General features: G+C 52.0%; 1 protein-coding gene across 2 annotated transcripts in view; it reads right to left on the minus strand.

Annotated features, from left to right (window-relative positions):
• GMEB2 (glucocorticoid modulatory element binding protein 2) overlaps nucleotides 1-15,463 on the minus strand; it is a 39,526-nt gene that overhangs the window by 21,700 nt on the left and 2,363 nt on the right. The window contains exon 2 of one of the 2 annotated variants that reach the window (XM_034952165.3): nucleotides 9,948-10,135. In XM_034952165.3, coding sequence (XP_034808056.1) covers nucleotides 9,948-10,078 — 131 coding nt within the window. In that variant the 5' untranslated portion in view covers nucleotides 10,079-10,135. Of the gene's footprint in view, nucleotides 1-9,947; nucleotides 10,136-15,463 lie in introns of those variants that run through there. The other variant, XM_063601153.1, reaches the window with a different exon arrangement.

Consider the following 15,463-nt stretch of genomic DNA (forward strand, 5'->3'; position numbering starts at 1 on the left):
ATTTCTAGAAACATGTCCCTCTGACCCACACCTCCATATCTAGAAACATGTCCCTCTGACCCACACCTCCATATCTAGAAACATGCCCCTCTGACCCCACCTCCATTTCTAGAAACATGCCCCTCTGACCCCACCTCCATTTCTAGAAACATGTCCCTCTGACCCACCTCCATTTCTAGAAACATGTCCCTCTGACCCCACACATCCATTTCTAGAAACATGCCCCTCTGACCCACACCTCCATTTCTAGAAACATGCCCCTCTGACCCCACCTCCATTTCTAGAAACATGTCCCTCTGACCCACACCTCCATATCTAGAAACATGCCCCTCTGACCCCACCTCCATTTCTAGAAACATGCCCCTCTGACTCCACCTCCATTTCTAGAAATTAATCCTGCAGACATGGTGTTCCCACACTGGCATGAGGGTTGTCTGAAACAGGGAACAAGTCTCCAGTTTCTGGAACCTGTGCGGGCAGCTGCCTCTGGGGAGATGATGTGGACAAGCTGGGAGAGGTCTGGGTGGGGTTCCCAGCTGTGCACCTCACAACAGCCAACTGTATGATGTGTGCACTTCTAAACTTCCAGAAGTTTGCTTAAAAACACACGCACACCAGCCAGGCACGGTGGCTCACACCTGTAATCCCAGCACTTTGGGAGGCCGAGGCGGGCGGATCACAAGGTCAGGAGATCGAGACCATCCTGGCTAACATGGTGAAACCCCGTCTCTACTAAAAATACAAAAAATTAGCCGGGCGTGGTGGTGGGCGCCTGTAGGCCCAGCTACTCGGGAGGCTGAGGCAAGAGAATGGCGTGAACCCGGGAGGTGGAGGTTACAGTGAGCCGAGATCGCGCCATTGCACTCCAGTCTGGGCGACAGAGTGAGAATCTGTCTCAAAAAAAGAAAACAAAACAAAAAAAACATGTAGCAAGAGGAAGTCTCAATTTCCAGATGGTAGAAGAACAGATTTAATTCCCCACAAAAAAGAAGAGGATCTTTAAGTCCTTCAAGACAGCCCTGCCTCAGCTGCCACGTGGGGTTCTCTTCTCAGAGGAGAAGGCGCATGCAGACTCTCCACTGCTCCATAAGCCACTGTCCCGCGAGGGCAGAGCCTTGGCGTCCTGGCAAAGCAACTGCAGACTGAAAAATGCCCTCTGGTCCTTCATGGCTCCCTCCATCAAGACGGGGGGCTATTTCCCACCCCCTCCACTTGACTTTGGGCCAAGCTTTGAAGAGCTTTGACCAAGAGGCTGTGACGAGGCCCTACGAGGACTCTGGCTCTCCTCCTGCTAAGCACACCCAGGCAGGTGTCCTGGCAGATGAGGACCACATGCAGAGCCTCGGCCAGCCCACCAATGCCCGGATATGCAAGTGAGCCCAGCCTGGACCCCCCGGCGAGGCCCAGCAGCACCAGCCCAGGCCCGAAAACCTTAAGAAATGACCAGTGTCTGCTGCTTTAAGCCACCAAGCTCTGCGGTGGTTTGTTAGGCTGCAAGCATGGCTAATTCAGAAACTGCCAGAAACAAGCACTGCTGTCCCCAGCCTGGGACACACAGCGCTGCCTCTGCGTGGGGAGAGGGCACAGGCTAAGGGCACAAATGCCATCCCAGACCCAGCTCTTGTGTGTGGAAGGGGCCACTGTGCCATGAGGCAGAGGAAACCTTGGCAGGACCTTACGCCACAGCAATTTAAAAGAGAAGAAACAGGCTGGGCGTGGTGGCTCATGCCTATAATCCCAGCACTTTGGGAGGCCAAGGTGGTGGATCACTTGAGGTCAGGAGTTCAAGACCAGCCTGGCCAATATGGTGAAACCCTGTCTCTACAAAAAATACAAAATTTAGGCAGGTGTGGTAATCCCTGTAATCCCTGTAATCCTGTAATCCCTGCTATTCAGGAGGCTGAGGCAAGAGATTTACTTGAACCCGGGAGGTGGAGGCTGCTGCAGTGAGCTGAGATCATGCCACTGCACTCCAGCCTGTGTGACAGAGTGAGACTTGGTCTCAAAAAAAAAAGGAAACACATCTGACTAGTGTGATCTCGCAAGGAACATTCCAGACACAGTGGAGCTAGAAGGTTCTTCTCCAAACAAGGAATCCCCAGGGAATCAAATTGTTTTGCATCGGCCAGACGTGGTGGCTCAAGCCTGTAACCCCAGTGCTTCGGGAGGCTGAGGTGGGAGGACTGCTTGAGTCCAGGAGTTCAAGACTAGCTTGGGCAACACAGCGAGAGCCCATTAGCCAGGCGTGGTGGCACATGCCTGCAGTCCCAGCACTGTACTAAAAATCTACACGGGGCCGGGCATGGTGGCACATGCCTGTAGAGTCCCAGCTACTCAGGAGGCTGAGGCAGGAGGATTCCTTGAACCCAGGAGGTCACGGCTGCCATGAGCCGTGACTGTGCCACTGCACTCCAGTCTGTGCAACAGAACGAGACTCTGTTTCGAAAAACAAAAAATCATTTCATGTCTCCAGTTTCTCCACTGGCAAAAGACTCTGTCAAGGTAAAAAATGGTTCTGACCCACAGAAATATAAGAAAGGAAAAAATATAAAAAATAGAAAATTTAAAAAAGAGATGGTCTCAGAATAAAGACCAACCTGGGCTATGGTTGTCACTCTTCCCTCACACCTTAGAAAGCTTTCTGGCCGCATCTGGCCAAAGGGCCACCCTGCCCCATCTTGGATCAGTGAGGCGCCTTCGAACAAGCCACCTGCCCTGGAGCCCGTCCTGTCTTGTCTGCCACCGCACGCTCAGTAGGGGAGGGGAAGTCGCGAGGTTTTAGTTCACCAGTCTCTGGATCAAGACATGCCATAACCAAGAAGCCCCAGCCACACCCAGACCCGATGTGGCCACAAGGGGTGAGCTGGGAAGGCCCAGGAAAAGGCGGGAGGCGGACGAATGGAAATGTCATTCTGTGGCCACAGAAATGATCTCAACGTTTTGTAACTTCCTACCAAGAGGCGGTCTTAGCTCCGCCCTCGACCCAGCGCTTGGTGATGTCGCTTGCGTCAATCAAGGCAACAGAAGCGAGCAGGAGGCCCACTTTCCTCTGCAACTGTGGGCTTGCCGGGCAAAGAAGTCCAGGCCTCCAGGTGGAGGATCACAGACCTGGCAAAGCAGAGGAGAGCCACCCAGCCGAGCCTACCTGTGCTTCAGACTGCCTCCCTCCAGAGACCCCTGTGGCCAAGGCCACCCAGACCAGCAGGTCCTTGCCAAGCTGTCAGCTGACGACAGGGGTTGGTGAGGCTGGCCCAGACCAGCAGAACCACGAACCAACCAACAGAATTAAAAAAAATAATAACTATGTCTTGTCTTAAGCCACTAAGTTTTGGGTGGTTTCTTTCTTTCTTTTTCTTTTTTTTTTTTCGGAGACGCAGTCTCACTCTGTTGCCCAGGCTGGAGTGCAGTGGCGCAATCTTGGCTCACTGTAAGCTCTGCCCCGCCGGGTTCACGCCATTCCCCTGCCTCAGCCTCCCGAGTAGCTGGGACTACAGGTGCCTGCCATTGGGTGTTTTCTTAAACAGCAAAAGAAAACTGACACAATCATAAACAGAGCAAGCAAGAGAACTTGGCAATTATTTCCTCTCTACTTCTCACTGTTCTTCAAAGAGTTAACTCAAGCATAAGATGTGAGCAAATTCTTTTAACATCCTAGAAAAAAAGCTCCTACTCAGTGTTCATAAAGCAAAGCTAACCTACAGGAGCCACCTTCCACAGCGACCACAGGAAACCAAGACAGCAAGTGGGACACCAGCCTCCAGGGCACTGCGCCAGCCGTGCGCCTGTGTCTGCGACTGCCCTGGTCCCTCACTGCCACCAGCCGGCAAGACACCCACAGAGGAGAGCTCTAAGCCACAACTGTGTACGAAGACAACTGTGCAGGATTTTATTACTACAACACTTTTGTTTTCTTTTTTTTTTTTTTTTGAGACTGAGTCTCGCTCTGTCACCCAGGCTGGAGTGCAGTGGCACAATCTCGGCTCACTGTAACCTCCATCTCCCTGGTTCAAGCAATTCTCCTGCTGCAGCCTCCCAGCTGGATTACAGGCGCCCGCCACCACGCCTGGCTAATTTTTGTACTTTTAGTAGAGACGGGGTTTCACCATGTTGGCCAGACTGGTCTCAAATTCCTGACAAGCGATCCACCCACCCTGGCCTCCCAAAGTGCTGGGATTACAGGTGTGAGCCACTGCGCCTGGCCCATTTTTGTTTATCAATAAAAATTTACTTAATGTTGAACTCTCCACATTTCAAATGGGTAACTCCAGTGTCCTTGATGCTCCTGCGACATGTTCATGAGACTTCTCTTGGGTGTGAGAGTCTAACATGTGGGTGGTCTGGACAGGAGGGGGAGGGAAGAGTGCAGAGCAGGGCAGGGTAAAGGGACCCCCTAGGATGTGAAGGCCGCCCTGCATTTGTCAGACTGGGCAACACCCACTCCATCAGATGGACCCTGGTATGGGCGGCAAGCCACCCAGGTGCCGAGGCAAGAGACCGAGGGCACGAGCTGTTCCAGTGTAATAAAATGCATAAAATAAGAATATACTACATATAGATCATAAATGATTATATATGAATATCATTCATCATTAGTTTGTAGCAATTACTCTTTATTCGAATATTATAATAATCCTTGCCTAAGCATAACCTAGGAAAAACTAGGCCATACAGAGATAGGAGCTGAGGGGACATAGTGAGAACTGACCAGAAGACAAGAGTGAGAGCCTTCTGTTATGCCTGGACAGGGCCACCAGAGGGCTCCTTGGTCTAGTGGTAACGCCAGCATCTGGGAAGACGCCCGTTGCCAAGTGGACCGTGGTCTAGCGGTAGCATCAGTGTCAAGGAAAAACACCCGCTACTTAGCAAACCAGGAAAGAGAGTCTCCCTTTCCCCGGGGGAGTTTAGAGAAGACTCTACTCCTCCACCTCTTGTGGAGGGCCTGACATCAGTCAGGCCCGCCCGCAGTTATCCGGAGGCCTAACCGTCTCCCTGTGATGCTGTGCTTCAGTGGTCACGCTGCTAGTCTGCCTTCATGTTCCATCCTGTGCACCTGGCTCTGCCTTCTAGATAGCAGCAGCAAATTAGTGAAAGTACTGAAAGTCTCTGATAAGCAGAAATAATGGCGTAAGCGGTCTCTCTCTCTCCTCTCTCTCTGCCTCAGCTGCCAGGAAGGGAAGGGCCCCCTATCCAGTGGACATGTGACCCACATGACCTTACCTATCACTGGACATGGCTCACACTCCTTACCCTGCCGCTTTGTCTTGTATCCAATAAATAGTGCAACCTGGCATTCGGGGCCACTACCGGTCTCTGCGTCTTGGTGGTAGTGGTCCCCCAGGCCCAGCTGTCTTTTTCTTTTATCTTTGTCTTGTGTCTTTATTTCTACACTCTCTCATCTCCGCATACAAGGAGAAAACCCACCAACCCTGTGGGGCTGGTCCCTACACCCTGGCTTTGTAGACTGGAGCCTAGGCACGACTCAGCTGCTGTAGTGAATTGTGATCCTCCAAACCCAGCAAGGCACCTGCAGGACATCTGGCCCAGTCTTCTCGTTGAGCCAGTTCACGAAAAAGAGACTTTTCTGAGTGACATGCTAATGGGCAATATGAGGACTAAATGGGATGGTCTCCAACTTGGACAAACCAACAGTAAAAGCAACTTTGCGGGGAAAGAAACTTTTCCTTTTTTCTTTTTTTTTGAGACAGGATCTCACCCTGTCACCCAGGCTGGAGTGCAGTGGCATGACCTTGGCTCACTGCAGCCTCAACCTCTCTTGGGCTCAAGCAATCCTCCCGCCTCAACCTCCCATGCAGCTGGGACCATAGGTGCATGCCACCACACCCAAATAATTTTTATATTTTTTGTAGAGACGAGGTTTCACTATGTTGCTCGGGCTGGTCTCAACTCCTGGGCTCAAGCAACCCTCCCACCTCAGCCTCCCAAAGTGCTCGGATTACAGGCAGGAGCCACCAGGCCTGGCCAACATAGGAAGAAATTTAAATTTGAATTGAATATTAGAAGAGATGAAAATTCATCAACATGGAAAGACAAAGATCATTAACTAAAGCCAAACCAGAATGGAAGCCGTGTGCACAGTGGGGTCTCGTGCTAGGAACGCGAGGGGCACGTGCAGGGCTCCACGGTGTGGCGACGCCCCATGCTCCCTTTGTGGGGGTTCATTCAGCGGAACATGAGCACCTGGGGTGCTTTTCAACATGTACGTGTGTTTAATAATAAAAAGGTTTAAGGAAAGAAAAATTCGTATGTTTCGATATAAACAGAACATCTGGAAAGATCTATTCTGACAGTAGGAATCTCTAGGTAGTAGTAATATGGCCTTTTTGAATTTTTGCTTATCAGTATTTTCTAATTTTCTTTTTCTTTCTAAATAATTCTAGCTATGAAATAATTTTCTACCATATATATTTTGTAATAAAAATGGTTATATTTAATTTTTTAAAGGCTGTACAAACTTCCTGATAAAATGGCAAATTAGACACACACATGTGGGCCGGGTACAGTGGCTCGCGCCTGTAATTCCAGCACTTTGGGAGGCTGAGGCAGGCAGATCACCTAAGGTCAGGAGTTTGAGACCAGCCTGGCCAACATGGTGAAACCCCGTCTCTACTAAAAATACAAAAATGAGCTGGATGTGGTGGCACACACCTATAGTGCCAGCTACTTGGGAAGCTGAGGCAGGAAAATTGCTTCAACCCGGGAGGCAGAGGTTGTAGTGAGCCGAGATCACGCCACTGCACTCCAGCCTAGGCAACAAGAGCGAGACTCCATCTCAAAAAAAAATAAAAATAACACACACGTGAATAGGCTCCTCATGGAAGTCATCACAACAATGCAGAGGGAAGAGCTTCCAAAGCGTAAACCCAGAAGCGAGGAGCAGGAGGGTGCGCGCAGACGCAGAGAGCAGCAAGGCGCAGACTGAGAGGCAGAGGCTGGCCGTGGGGAGATGACTGATGCTCAGTTTATACCCCAAATCCCTAAATCTAGAGGCCTGGCACATCAACTACCTCTGCCAGCAGGAATGAGGGAAAGGAGGGCAACCAAAAGATGTCTCACCCTCACCCATGCAGCTACCGGCCATCCTCAGCCCCACCTGGCAGAAGACCCTGAGAGGTGGAGGCAGGCCCCTGCCTACAGGACCCTGAGAGCCAGGGGAAGGCGTTATCCTGAACTGTGTCCCCCGTAAAATTCATATGTTGAAGGCCTCATCCCCAGTGTGACTGTATTTAAAGATGGGGTCTTCAGGAGATAATTTAAATGAGGTCATATAAGTTGGCCCTCATCCAGTAAGACTTTGACCTTCTAGTGGTTTTTTTTTTTGGAGACTGGGTCTCACTCTACCACTCAGGTTGGAGTACAGTGGCATGATCACGGCTCACTGCTGTCTCCAACTCCTGGGCTCAGGTGATCCTCCTGCTTCAGCCTCCTGAGTAGCTGGGACTACAGGTGCTTACCACCACGCCCAGCTGGTGGTGCGTTGTGTTTTTTGTAGAGATGGGGTTTTGCCATGTCGCCCAGGCTGGTCCTGAACTGGGCTCAAGTGATCTGTCTCCCTTGGCCTCCCGCAGTGCTGGAATTACAGGCATGAGCCACCACGCCTGGCCAACTGTGACCTTCTAAGAAGTGAAAGAGAAAGATCTTTCTCTCTCCCTCCCTCTCCATCATGAGGACACAGCAAGAAGTCAGCCATCTGCAAGGTAGAAAGTGAGTCCTCCCAAAAGCGGAACCTGGCAGACCTTGATCTTGGACTTCAGCCTTCAGAACTGTAAGAAAATAACTCTTTGCTGTTCAGGCCACGCAGTCTACGGCAGCCCGAGCAGACTAAGACACACACCGTCTGGGGAGTCAGACCAGATCAGGAAGAAAGGCCTAGAGCTCAGGATACTGAAGGTCCCAATCCGGTGCTGGACCAGACCACCCCAGCAGCCGCAGCCATGGTGTCACGGCTCGGGTGAGGTGAGGTGACCTGGACACCACCCCGGCAGCCGCAGCCACGGCGTCAGGGCTCAGGTGAGGTGACCCGGACACCACCCCGGCAGCCGCGGCCACGGCGTCAGGGCTCAGGTGAGGTGACCCGGACACCACCCCGGCAGCCGCGGCCACGGTGTCACGGCTCGGGTGAGGTGACCCGGACACCACCCCGGCAGCCGCGGCCACGGTGTCAGGGCTCGGGTGAGGTGACCCAGACACCACCCCGGCAGCCGCGGCCACGGTGTCACGGCTCGGGTGAGGTGACCTGGACACCACCCTGGCAGCCGCGGCCACGGTGTCATGGCTCGGGTGAGGTGACCTGGACACCACCCCGGCAGCCGCGGCCACGGTGTCATGGCTCGGGTGAGGTGACCTGGACACCACCCCGGCAGCCGCGGCCACGGTGTCACGGCTCGGGTGAGGTGAGGTGACCTGGACACCACCCCGGCAGCCGCGGCCACGGTGCCAGGGCTCGGGTGAGGAGAGTTGGATATGGGACTGGGCCTACCCCGAGGCTGCTTCCACCCAGACGCCTGGGTGGGTGACACGAAAGCTGGGCTCAGCTGGGATCAGAGCAGCCTCTCCCCAGGTCAGAAATGACCCTGGGCTCCTCGCAGTAGCCCTGGGGCGCCATGAGAAAGCCGCGTGGACTTCTCTGACCAAGGGTCACTGCTGCCACACTACTCACTGCAGGCCACGTCAGGGCTCAGCTGAGGAGACGTGGACGCCACCCCGGCAGCCGCGGCCACGGTGCCCCAAGGGAGGGACTTGGGCACTGCCTCTCTGGGCAAGAGTGGGGAGGTGTGGGGTTGGAGATGTCTGGGAACATCATGGACACATGCCCGGAAAACACGGAAGCTGTGCGCCAAGGTGCTGACAAAGGAAAAAGGAGAATGGAGGTGTGAACATCCAGCTAGCAGGTCCCACTCAGATACTCCTGCATTTCCAGACATGGCCACCAGCTCTGTGGATGAGACAGGAGAGGACAGGGTACCTCACACCAGGAACCCACACAGGTCCATGTCTTGCTCTGTGATCGCACAACAGCCTCCACCACCCTGACATGCAGGAGGGAGGTCAAAGCCTCGGGTCCAACAACAGGCTCCACAGCAAGGGAAGAAAGGCAGGAAGGAACTCAGGGCCAGGTCCTCCCAGGCAGCAGCTGCCTGCACGCTGTCCACCAAGGGAGGTCTGACCTGCACCGCACAGGTGTTGGCAGTCTAGAGTCGTCCTCTGTCAAACGGTGAGAAAGTCAAAAGCTCATGCTCAGTGATATGCTAGGTCAGCATGAAGATGCCACACATGAGACACAGCAAGGATGAGACCAACGGGAAGACTGCCCCAGCCCAGAGCCCCAGAGCCCTCTGGGGAGGAAGAATAAGGATGGCAGCCTGGGACTGCCCGGGGCTGACTCTGCCTTTATTTCACCCCAGCAGAGGCAGCAGTGACACCGGCTCACAGCAGGAGCAGCTCTGCCACCTCCTAGCAGTTCCACCTACGGGCAGCAAAACAAAGCTGGCAGTTTGGGCAAATGTTAGCGTTTTTGCCAACTAGCATTTGAATCGGACATCTGGTACAGAGATGAGGAAGAAAACACTCACAGTTTCATGAAGACTGTCAAGAAAATCACTGACTCTCCACTTAATTTATGAAAGGCCAGCTCTCTGACATCCCTACCACTCCCTCTCACATGAGAAATCACGGCCTTTCAGGACGTGGAGCCACGTGGCCGTGCAGGTACGGGAGGCCTCCCCGCAGCTGCAGCTGGGTCTTCTGGTCCCCGTGCCATTTCTGCTTTTCTTCGCTCTCTACTTACACACACATTTGAGTCCAGTCTCAGAAGAACTGGAACTAGAAAAATCCTGACACTTGTCCCTTACTACGTTAATGCCAGCTGTGCCAAGGACAGCCCAACCCAAGCCCCCATCAGCCCCAATGGCACCGAGGCCCGAGCTTACCCGTGAGGGGCCAAGTTGGTCGTCACCAACACGGTCTTCACCCCCTCCACACCACTGCCGTCCACTGCAGTGTCCGGAGTTGTCACAACCACCACCTCCTCCATGTGCACACTCACGTCGGGAGTCGCCATGGCTCAGCGGAAGGGGACGCCCAGGCCAGCAGCGTCAGTCCTCCAGGGTCCCAAGTCCTGGAGGAAGCAAGGCAGGGAACAGGGATGGAGTCATCTCAACATCCACACAACATAGCACTCACAAAGGCATCTCTAATCAGCTCCAAAGACCCACCCTTGAGTCCCAGACTGCTACCTCCTGACAAAAACGAGCGGCAACAGAAGGGCTACTCCAGGCTCTGGTTCCGAGGGTGGTGTAAGCGCACTCCACCCGTTTTTCCCACTGGATAAGCCGAAACCCTTGGGTAGAAAGCACAGAGCCACTCCCTCCACGTGGGGCTCAGAGCAGGAGGACAGGAGGGGCCTGGAATTCCAAGCAACTTCCCTGGACGCAGGCTCCCGGCTTGCCAGTTCTTCCATCTCTCCTGGCCTGAACTCAAAGCCAGCCCCAATCCCTGAACTGAGTTTCAGGTGCAGAAAGCACTCCAAGAAGTCCTCGCTGGTCTGTGGAACGGGAAGGGAAAGCCATTCAAGACAGAAAGAGAGGAGGGAAACGCCCTGGGTTTTTTTGGGTTTTTGGGTTTTTTTTGAGACGGAGTCTCGCTCTGTCGCCCAGGCTGGAATGCAATGGCACGATCTCGGCTCACTGCAAGCTCCACCTCCTGGGTTCAAGTGATTCTCCTGCCTCAGCCTCTCCAATTGCTGGGATTACAGGTTTCACCATGTTGCCCAGGCTGGTCTCAAACTCCTGACCTCAGGTGATCCACTCACCTTGGCCTCCCAAAGTGCTGGGATTGCAGGTGTGAGGCACCGTGCCTGGCCTGGCCTGCCCCAGGTTTAAAAATTATTATTATTTTGTCTTTCCTGGCTTTGCCTTCAGCAAGTCCAACCCCTGCTAAAAACCCGGTGATAATGGCTGTCCTGGCCCAAAAAGCTTGGAGACAGGGCAATCTTCCTCCTGACTAAAGGAATGGTGGCCCAAGAGTGTGGGGGCTCCCTGTTGCCCTCTCACTCTCCATCCCCTACCTAGCACAGGGAACACAAAAGCCCCTGGTTTCCAGCCAGAGGGCAACGAGCCTGGAGTCAGAGTGTGGGGGAGGCGACAAGAGGAGAGGGGAGAAGAGAGGATGGCACACAGCTGTGTGTGAGCGCCTGGGTCATCCCAAGACAGTCTCTACGTGGTCCTAACCCTAAAGGGCAAAGGGAAGAAAACTGACCTACAGGATAGGCCACTGCCCAGGTCTCAGATGGGCCCCAATGGCGCATATGGGACAGATCCACAGTGCACTGGAAAGTCTCTAAAATAAACTGGCCTACGAACACAGACACAGGAACGGGGTGCAAAATTTGCAGCCTGAACCTAACCAGGTCGATTTCTCGCTATGAAAAAAAAAAGTCTACATTCTCTGTGAAACTTAAAACAAGACCTAGAGTCCATAGCATAATAGTCAAAGCATCCAGAACACGATCAAACTTCCTGGCAAAGGGTAGTCTGGTTGATTCTCAAAGGAACAAATACACAAGAGAAGCTGGCTCTTGAACGCAGAATCCAGAGACTTTCAGGTGCTATCGGACCAGCTCCAAGAGGAAAGCAAACATTCTCAACCAAGTGGAAAGAAAATCTTGGTATAGAAAGAGGAGTTATAAGCAAACAGAAATGTGAAAATTAAAAACGACAACCAAAAGAAAATACACAAAGCTGGGATAGTCTCAGCTACTCGGAAGGCGGGGCTGGAGGATCGTTTGAGCCTAGGAGATTGAGGCTGCAATGAGCTGTGATCACACCACCGCACTCCAGTCTGGGCAACAGAGTGAGAACTCTCTCAAAAAACGAAAAAGAAAGAAAGTAGAACAGAAGTGACCAGGGGCTGGGGGAGGGAGTACAGGGAGTTGTTCTTTAATGAGTACAGAATTTCTGTTTGGGATGATGAAAAGCTCTGGAAATGGACGGCGGTGATGGCTGCACAATCACTGTGGCTGCTCTGAATGGTGCTGAACCACACATTTAAAAACAGTTAAAATGGGCTGGGCGTGGTGGCTCACGCCTGTAATCCCAGCACTTTGGGAGGCTGAAGGGGGGGCGGATCGCCTGAGGTCAGGAGTTCGAGACCATCCTGGCCAACACAGTGAAATCCCGTCTTGACTAAAAATACTAAAAATTAGCCAGGCATGGTGGCAGGCACCTGTAGTCCCAGCTACTTGGGAGGCTGGGGCAGGAGACCTGCTTGAACCCAGGAGGCAGAGGTTGCAGTGAGCCGAGATCGTGCCACTGCACTCCAGCCTGGGCAACAAGAGCGAAACTCCGTCTCAAAAAAAAAAAAAAAAAAGTTTAAAATGGTTAAATTTTATGTTATGTATATTTTACCGTAATAAAAACACTGTAATGCTACTATAATAGAATGACTCATTAGGATTAGATATAGACTAGAAAGTACAGAATATAAAAACTTTTTAAACAAAGAAAAATTTTCATGGCCAGGCATGGTGTCACACCTGTAATCCCAGGACTTTGGGAGGCCAAGGCAAGAGGAATGCTTGAGCTCAGGGGTTTGAGACCAGCCTGGGCAACACAGCAACACCCCATCTCTGCTAAATAAATAATAAAAAATAGCCAGGCATGGTGGTGTGCACGCCTGTAGTTGCAGCTACTCTGGAGGCTGAGGCAGGAGGATCACTTAAGCCCAGGAGGTCAAGGCTGCAGTGAGCCATGGTTGCGCCACTGCGCTCCAGCCTGGGCAACAGATCAAGACCTTGTCACAAAAAAAAGAACGAACGAAAAGAAAAAAGAAAGAAAATAAAATCTTCCAGAACTTTTAAAATCATCATTGTTAATATAAAAATAACATCACCTGCCCCTAGGACTGTAACAAACAAGTGTGTCTAAGGACAGGAGTGGGTCCACCCCAACCTGGCACGCAGTGGTCCCCTGCGGAGAGTCTGGCCCTGCACTCACTAAGGGGAGGCACTCATAGCCCAGCCAGGCCTCTGCAATTATGCCTTCAATGCCAGAACTAACTCACCCAAACTGAACAATCGATCACAAAATGTGCCTTCAGGTCTCAAGGTTCTTGCTAAATCTTACTCAACCGACATTTTCTAGCATGGGAACATTTTTCTGAATGTCTTAGGGAGAGGAAGTCCGCAAGAGAACAAAAGGTCCTCAGGCCACCCTAGCTTCTTTTCCTCCATTCCACAGGCTGCCTTTTGTCTGGGTGTGCACTGGACCAGGGGGCTCTACTTCTTCCTGCCTGGGCATGGCTCTCCACACAACTCCAAGGTAAAGGGCCACAGGCAAGACAAAGGGGAGAAAAGAAAGCTACGATTTCCTGGGCCACCAATCGCAAATGGCAGCCAGTCTCTGAAGTAACCCTTGACCAGAGATCCAAGGAACCAAGAAATGTAGGTGATCTGAACAGAGGGGATGGTGGTTAAACACCATGAAGGAAAGACCCATTCTCAAAGAAAAGGAAGCAAAAAGAAACCGTGGGGAGCTGGGTACCACCCGCAGCAAAGACCCCGCACGCATTACTCATGCCAGCCTGGCCTGGGAGAGCAGGGAGTGTGGCGGACGGTGAGTGGCGGGGAGGGCCGTGGTAGGTTTAGGGTAAGAAGGGGCAGCGCCCAGAGCCCAGAGAACACCAGTGAGGGCTCCACAGGAACACTACTCAAAGTATTCACAGAACACATCTAAACACAAGCACTAAGGACCAAGTGCGAGGGACAAGAAACTATTCCCCGTTTCCTGTTTCAGGAGGGTATCGAAAATGAGTGATGGAAGGAAAATGCATTCTTTAAATGAGGAAAAAAAATTTTTTACAAATTAAGAACATCCTGGAACATGATGAGCCGTTTACTGTCACTCAATTTAAATGGCGGCCATCTAGGACAGAGCGCCTAAGGGGAAAGGGGGCTCACAGGCAAACCCTCCAGCTACTGGTGGGCAATTTCCCATTAGGGCATCAGGGTCTCTGAAGACTGTCTTCAGACGCTTTTCAGCCAGGAAAGTTACAATGATGAATTCGTTTACACTGGCGGACTTACTTCGTATTTCTCAAATATAATGTTTTCACTAGCATAACTTTGTTGTTGTAGACTTAGGCTTCAAAATAAAGAACTTTAAACAAACATGAATAAAAAGCCACTTTAGGCCGGGCGCGGTGGCTCACACTTGTAATCCCAGCACTTTGGGAGGCCGCGGCGGGTGGATCATGAGGTCAGGAGTTCAAGACCAGCCTGATCAATACGGTGAAACCCCGTCTCTACTAAAAATACAAAAATTAGCCGGGCGCGGTGGCAGGTGCCTGTAATCTCAGCTACTTGGGAGGCTGAGGCAGGAGAATCGCTTGAACCTGGGCAGCAGAGGTTGCAGTGAGCCAGGATCATGCCACTGCACTCAAGCCTGGGTGACAGAGTGAGACTCTCTCTTAAAAAAAAAAAAAGCCACTTTAAAATTTTACTCAGGCCAGGTGTGGTGGCTCACACCCATAATCCTAGCACTTTGGGAGGCCGAGGCGAGCAGATCACCTGAGGTCAGGAGTTAGACCAGCCTGGCCAACATGGTAAAACCTTGTCTCTACTGAAAACACAAAAATTAGCTGGGCGTGGTGGTGTGCCCATGTAATCCCAGCTACTCAGGAGGCTGAAGTGAGAGAACTGCTTGAACCCGGGAGGCAGAGGCTGCAGTGAGCCAAGACTGCACCACTATACTTCAGCCTGGGCGACAGAGCAAGACCCTGTCTCAGAAAAAAAAAAAAATTCAAAAATTTGGCCAGGCGTGGTGGCTCACGCCTGTAATCCCATCACTTTGGAAGGCCGAGGCGGGCGGATCACCTGAGGTCAGGAATTCAAGACCAGCCTGGCCACCATGATGAAACCCTGTCTCTACTAAAAATACAAAAAAAAAAAAAAAAATTGGCCGGGCATGGTGGCGGGTGCCTGTAATCCCACCTACTTGGGAGGCTGACGCAGGAGAATCTCTTGAACTCCGGAGGCAGAGGTTGCAGCGAGCCAAGATTGTGCCACTGCACTCCAGCCTAGACAACAGAGCGAGACTCTGTCTCAAAAAAAAAAAAAATTAAAATTAAAAAATAAAAATTTCATTTAAAATACTACTGATCTCCCGTGCTGACTTCTCGGGGTTTAACTCTCACTGAGGAGAGGCTGCTTTCGTAAGGGTAAGCTCAGCAGGGGCAACTAAAGTCATTTAAGCAGAGAGCTGCAAAGAGGCAACAGCCTCACTGCAGGCAGGGGTCCTCGTCACAGCTTCAGGGCTTTGCAGAGGATTACGCAATGTCCACGCACAAAACTGAATTCCAGCCTCTCCAATGGCAACTGCATACCTACACACATTCTTTTTTTGAGACGGAGTCTCGCTCTGTAGCCCAGGTTGGACTGCAGTGGCGCGAT

Source organism: Pan paniscus, chromosome 21 (assembly GCF_029289425.2).
Source record: "Pan paniscus chromosome 21, NHGRI_mPanPan1-v2.0_pri, whole genome shotgun sequence".
NCBI lineage: Eukaryota > Metazoa > Chordata > Mammalia > Primates > Hominidae > Pan > Pan paniscus.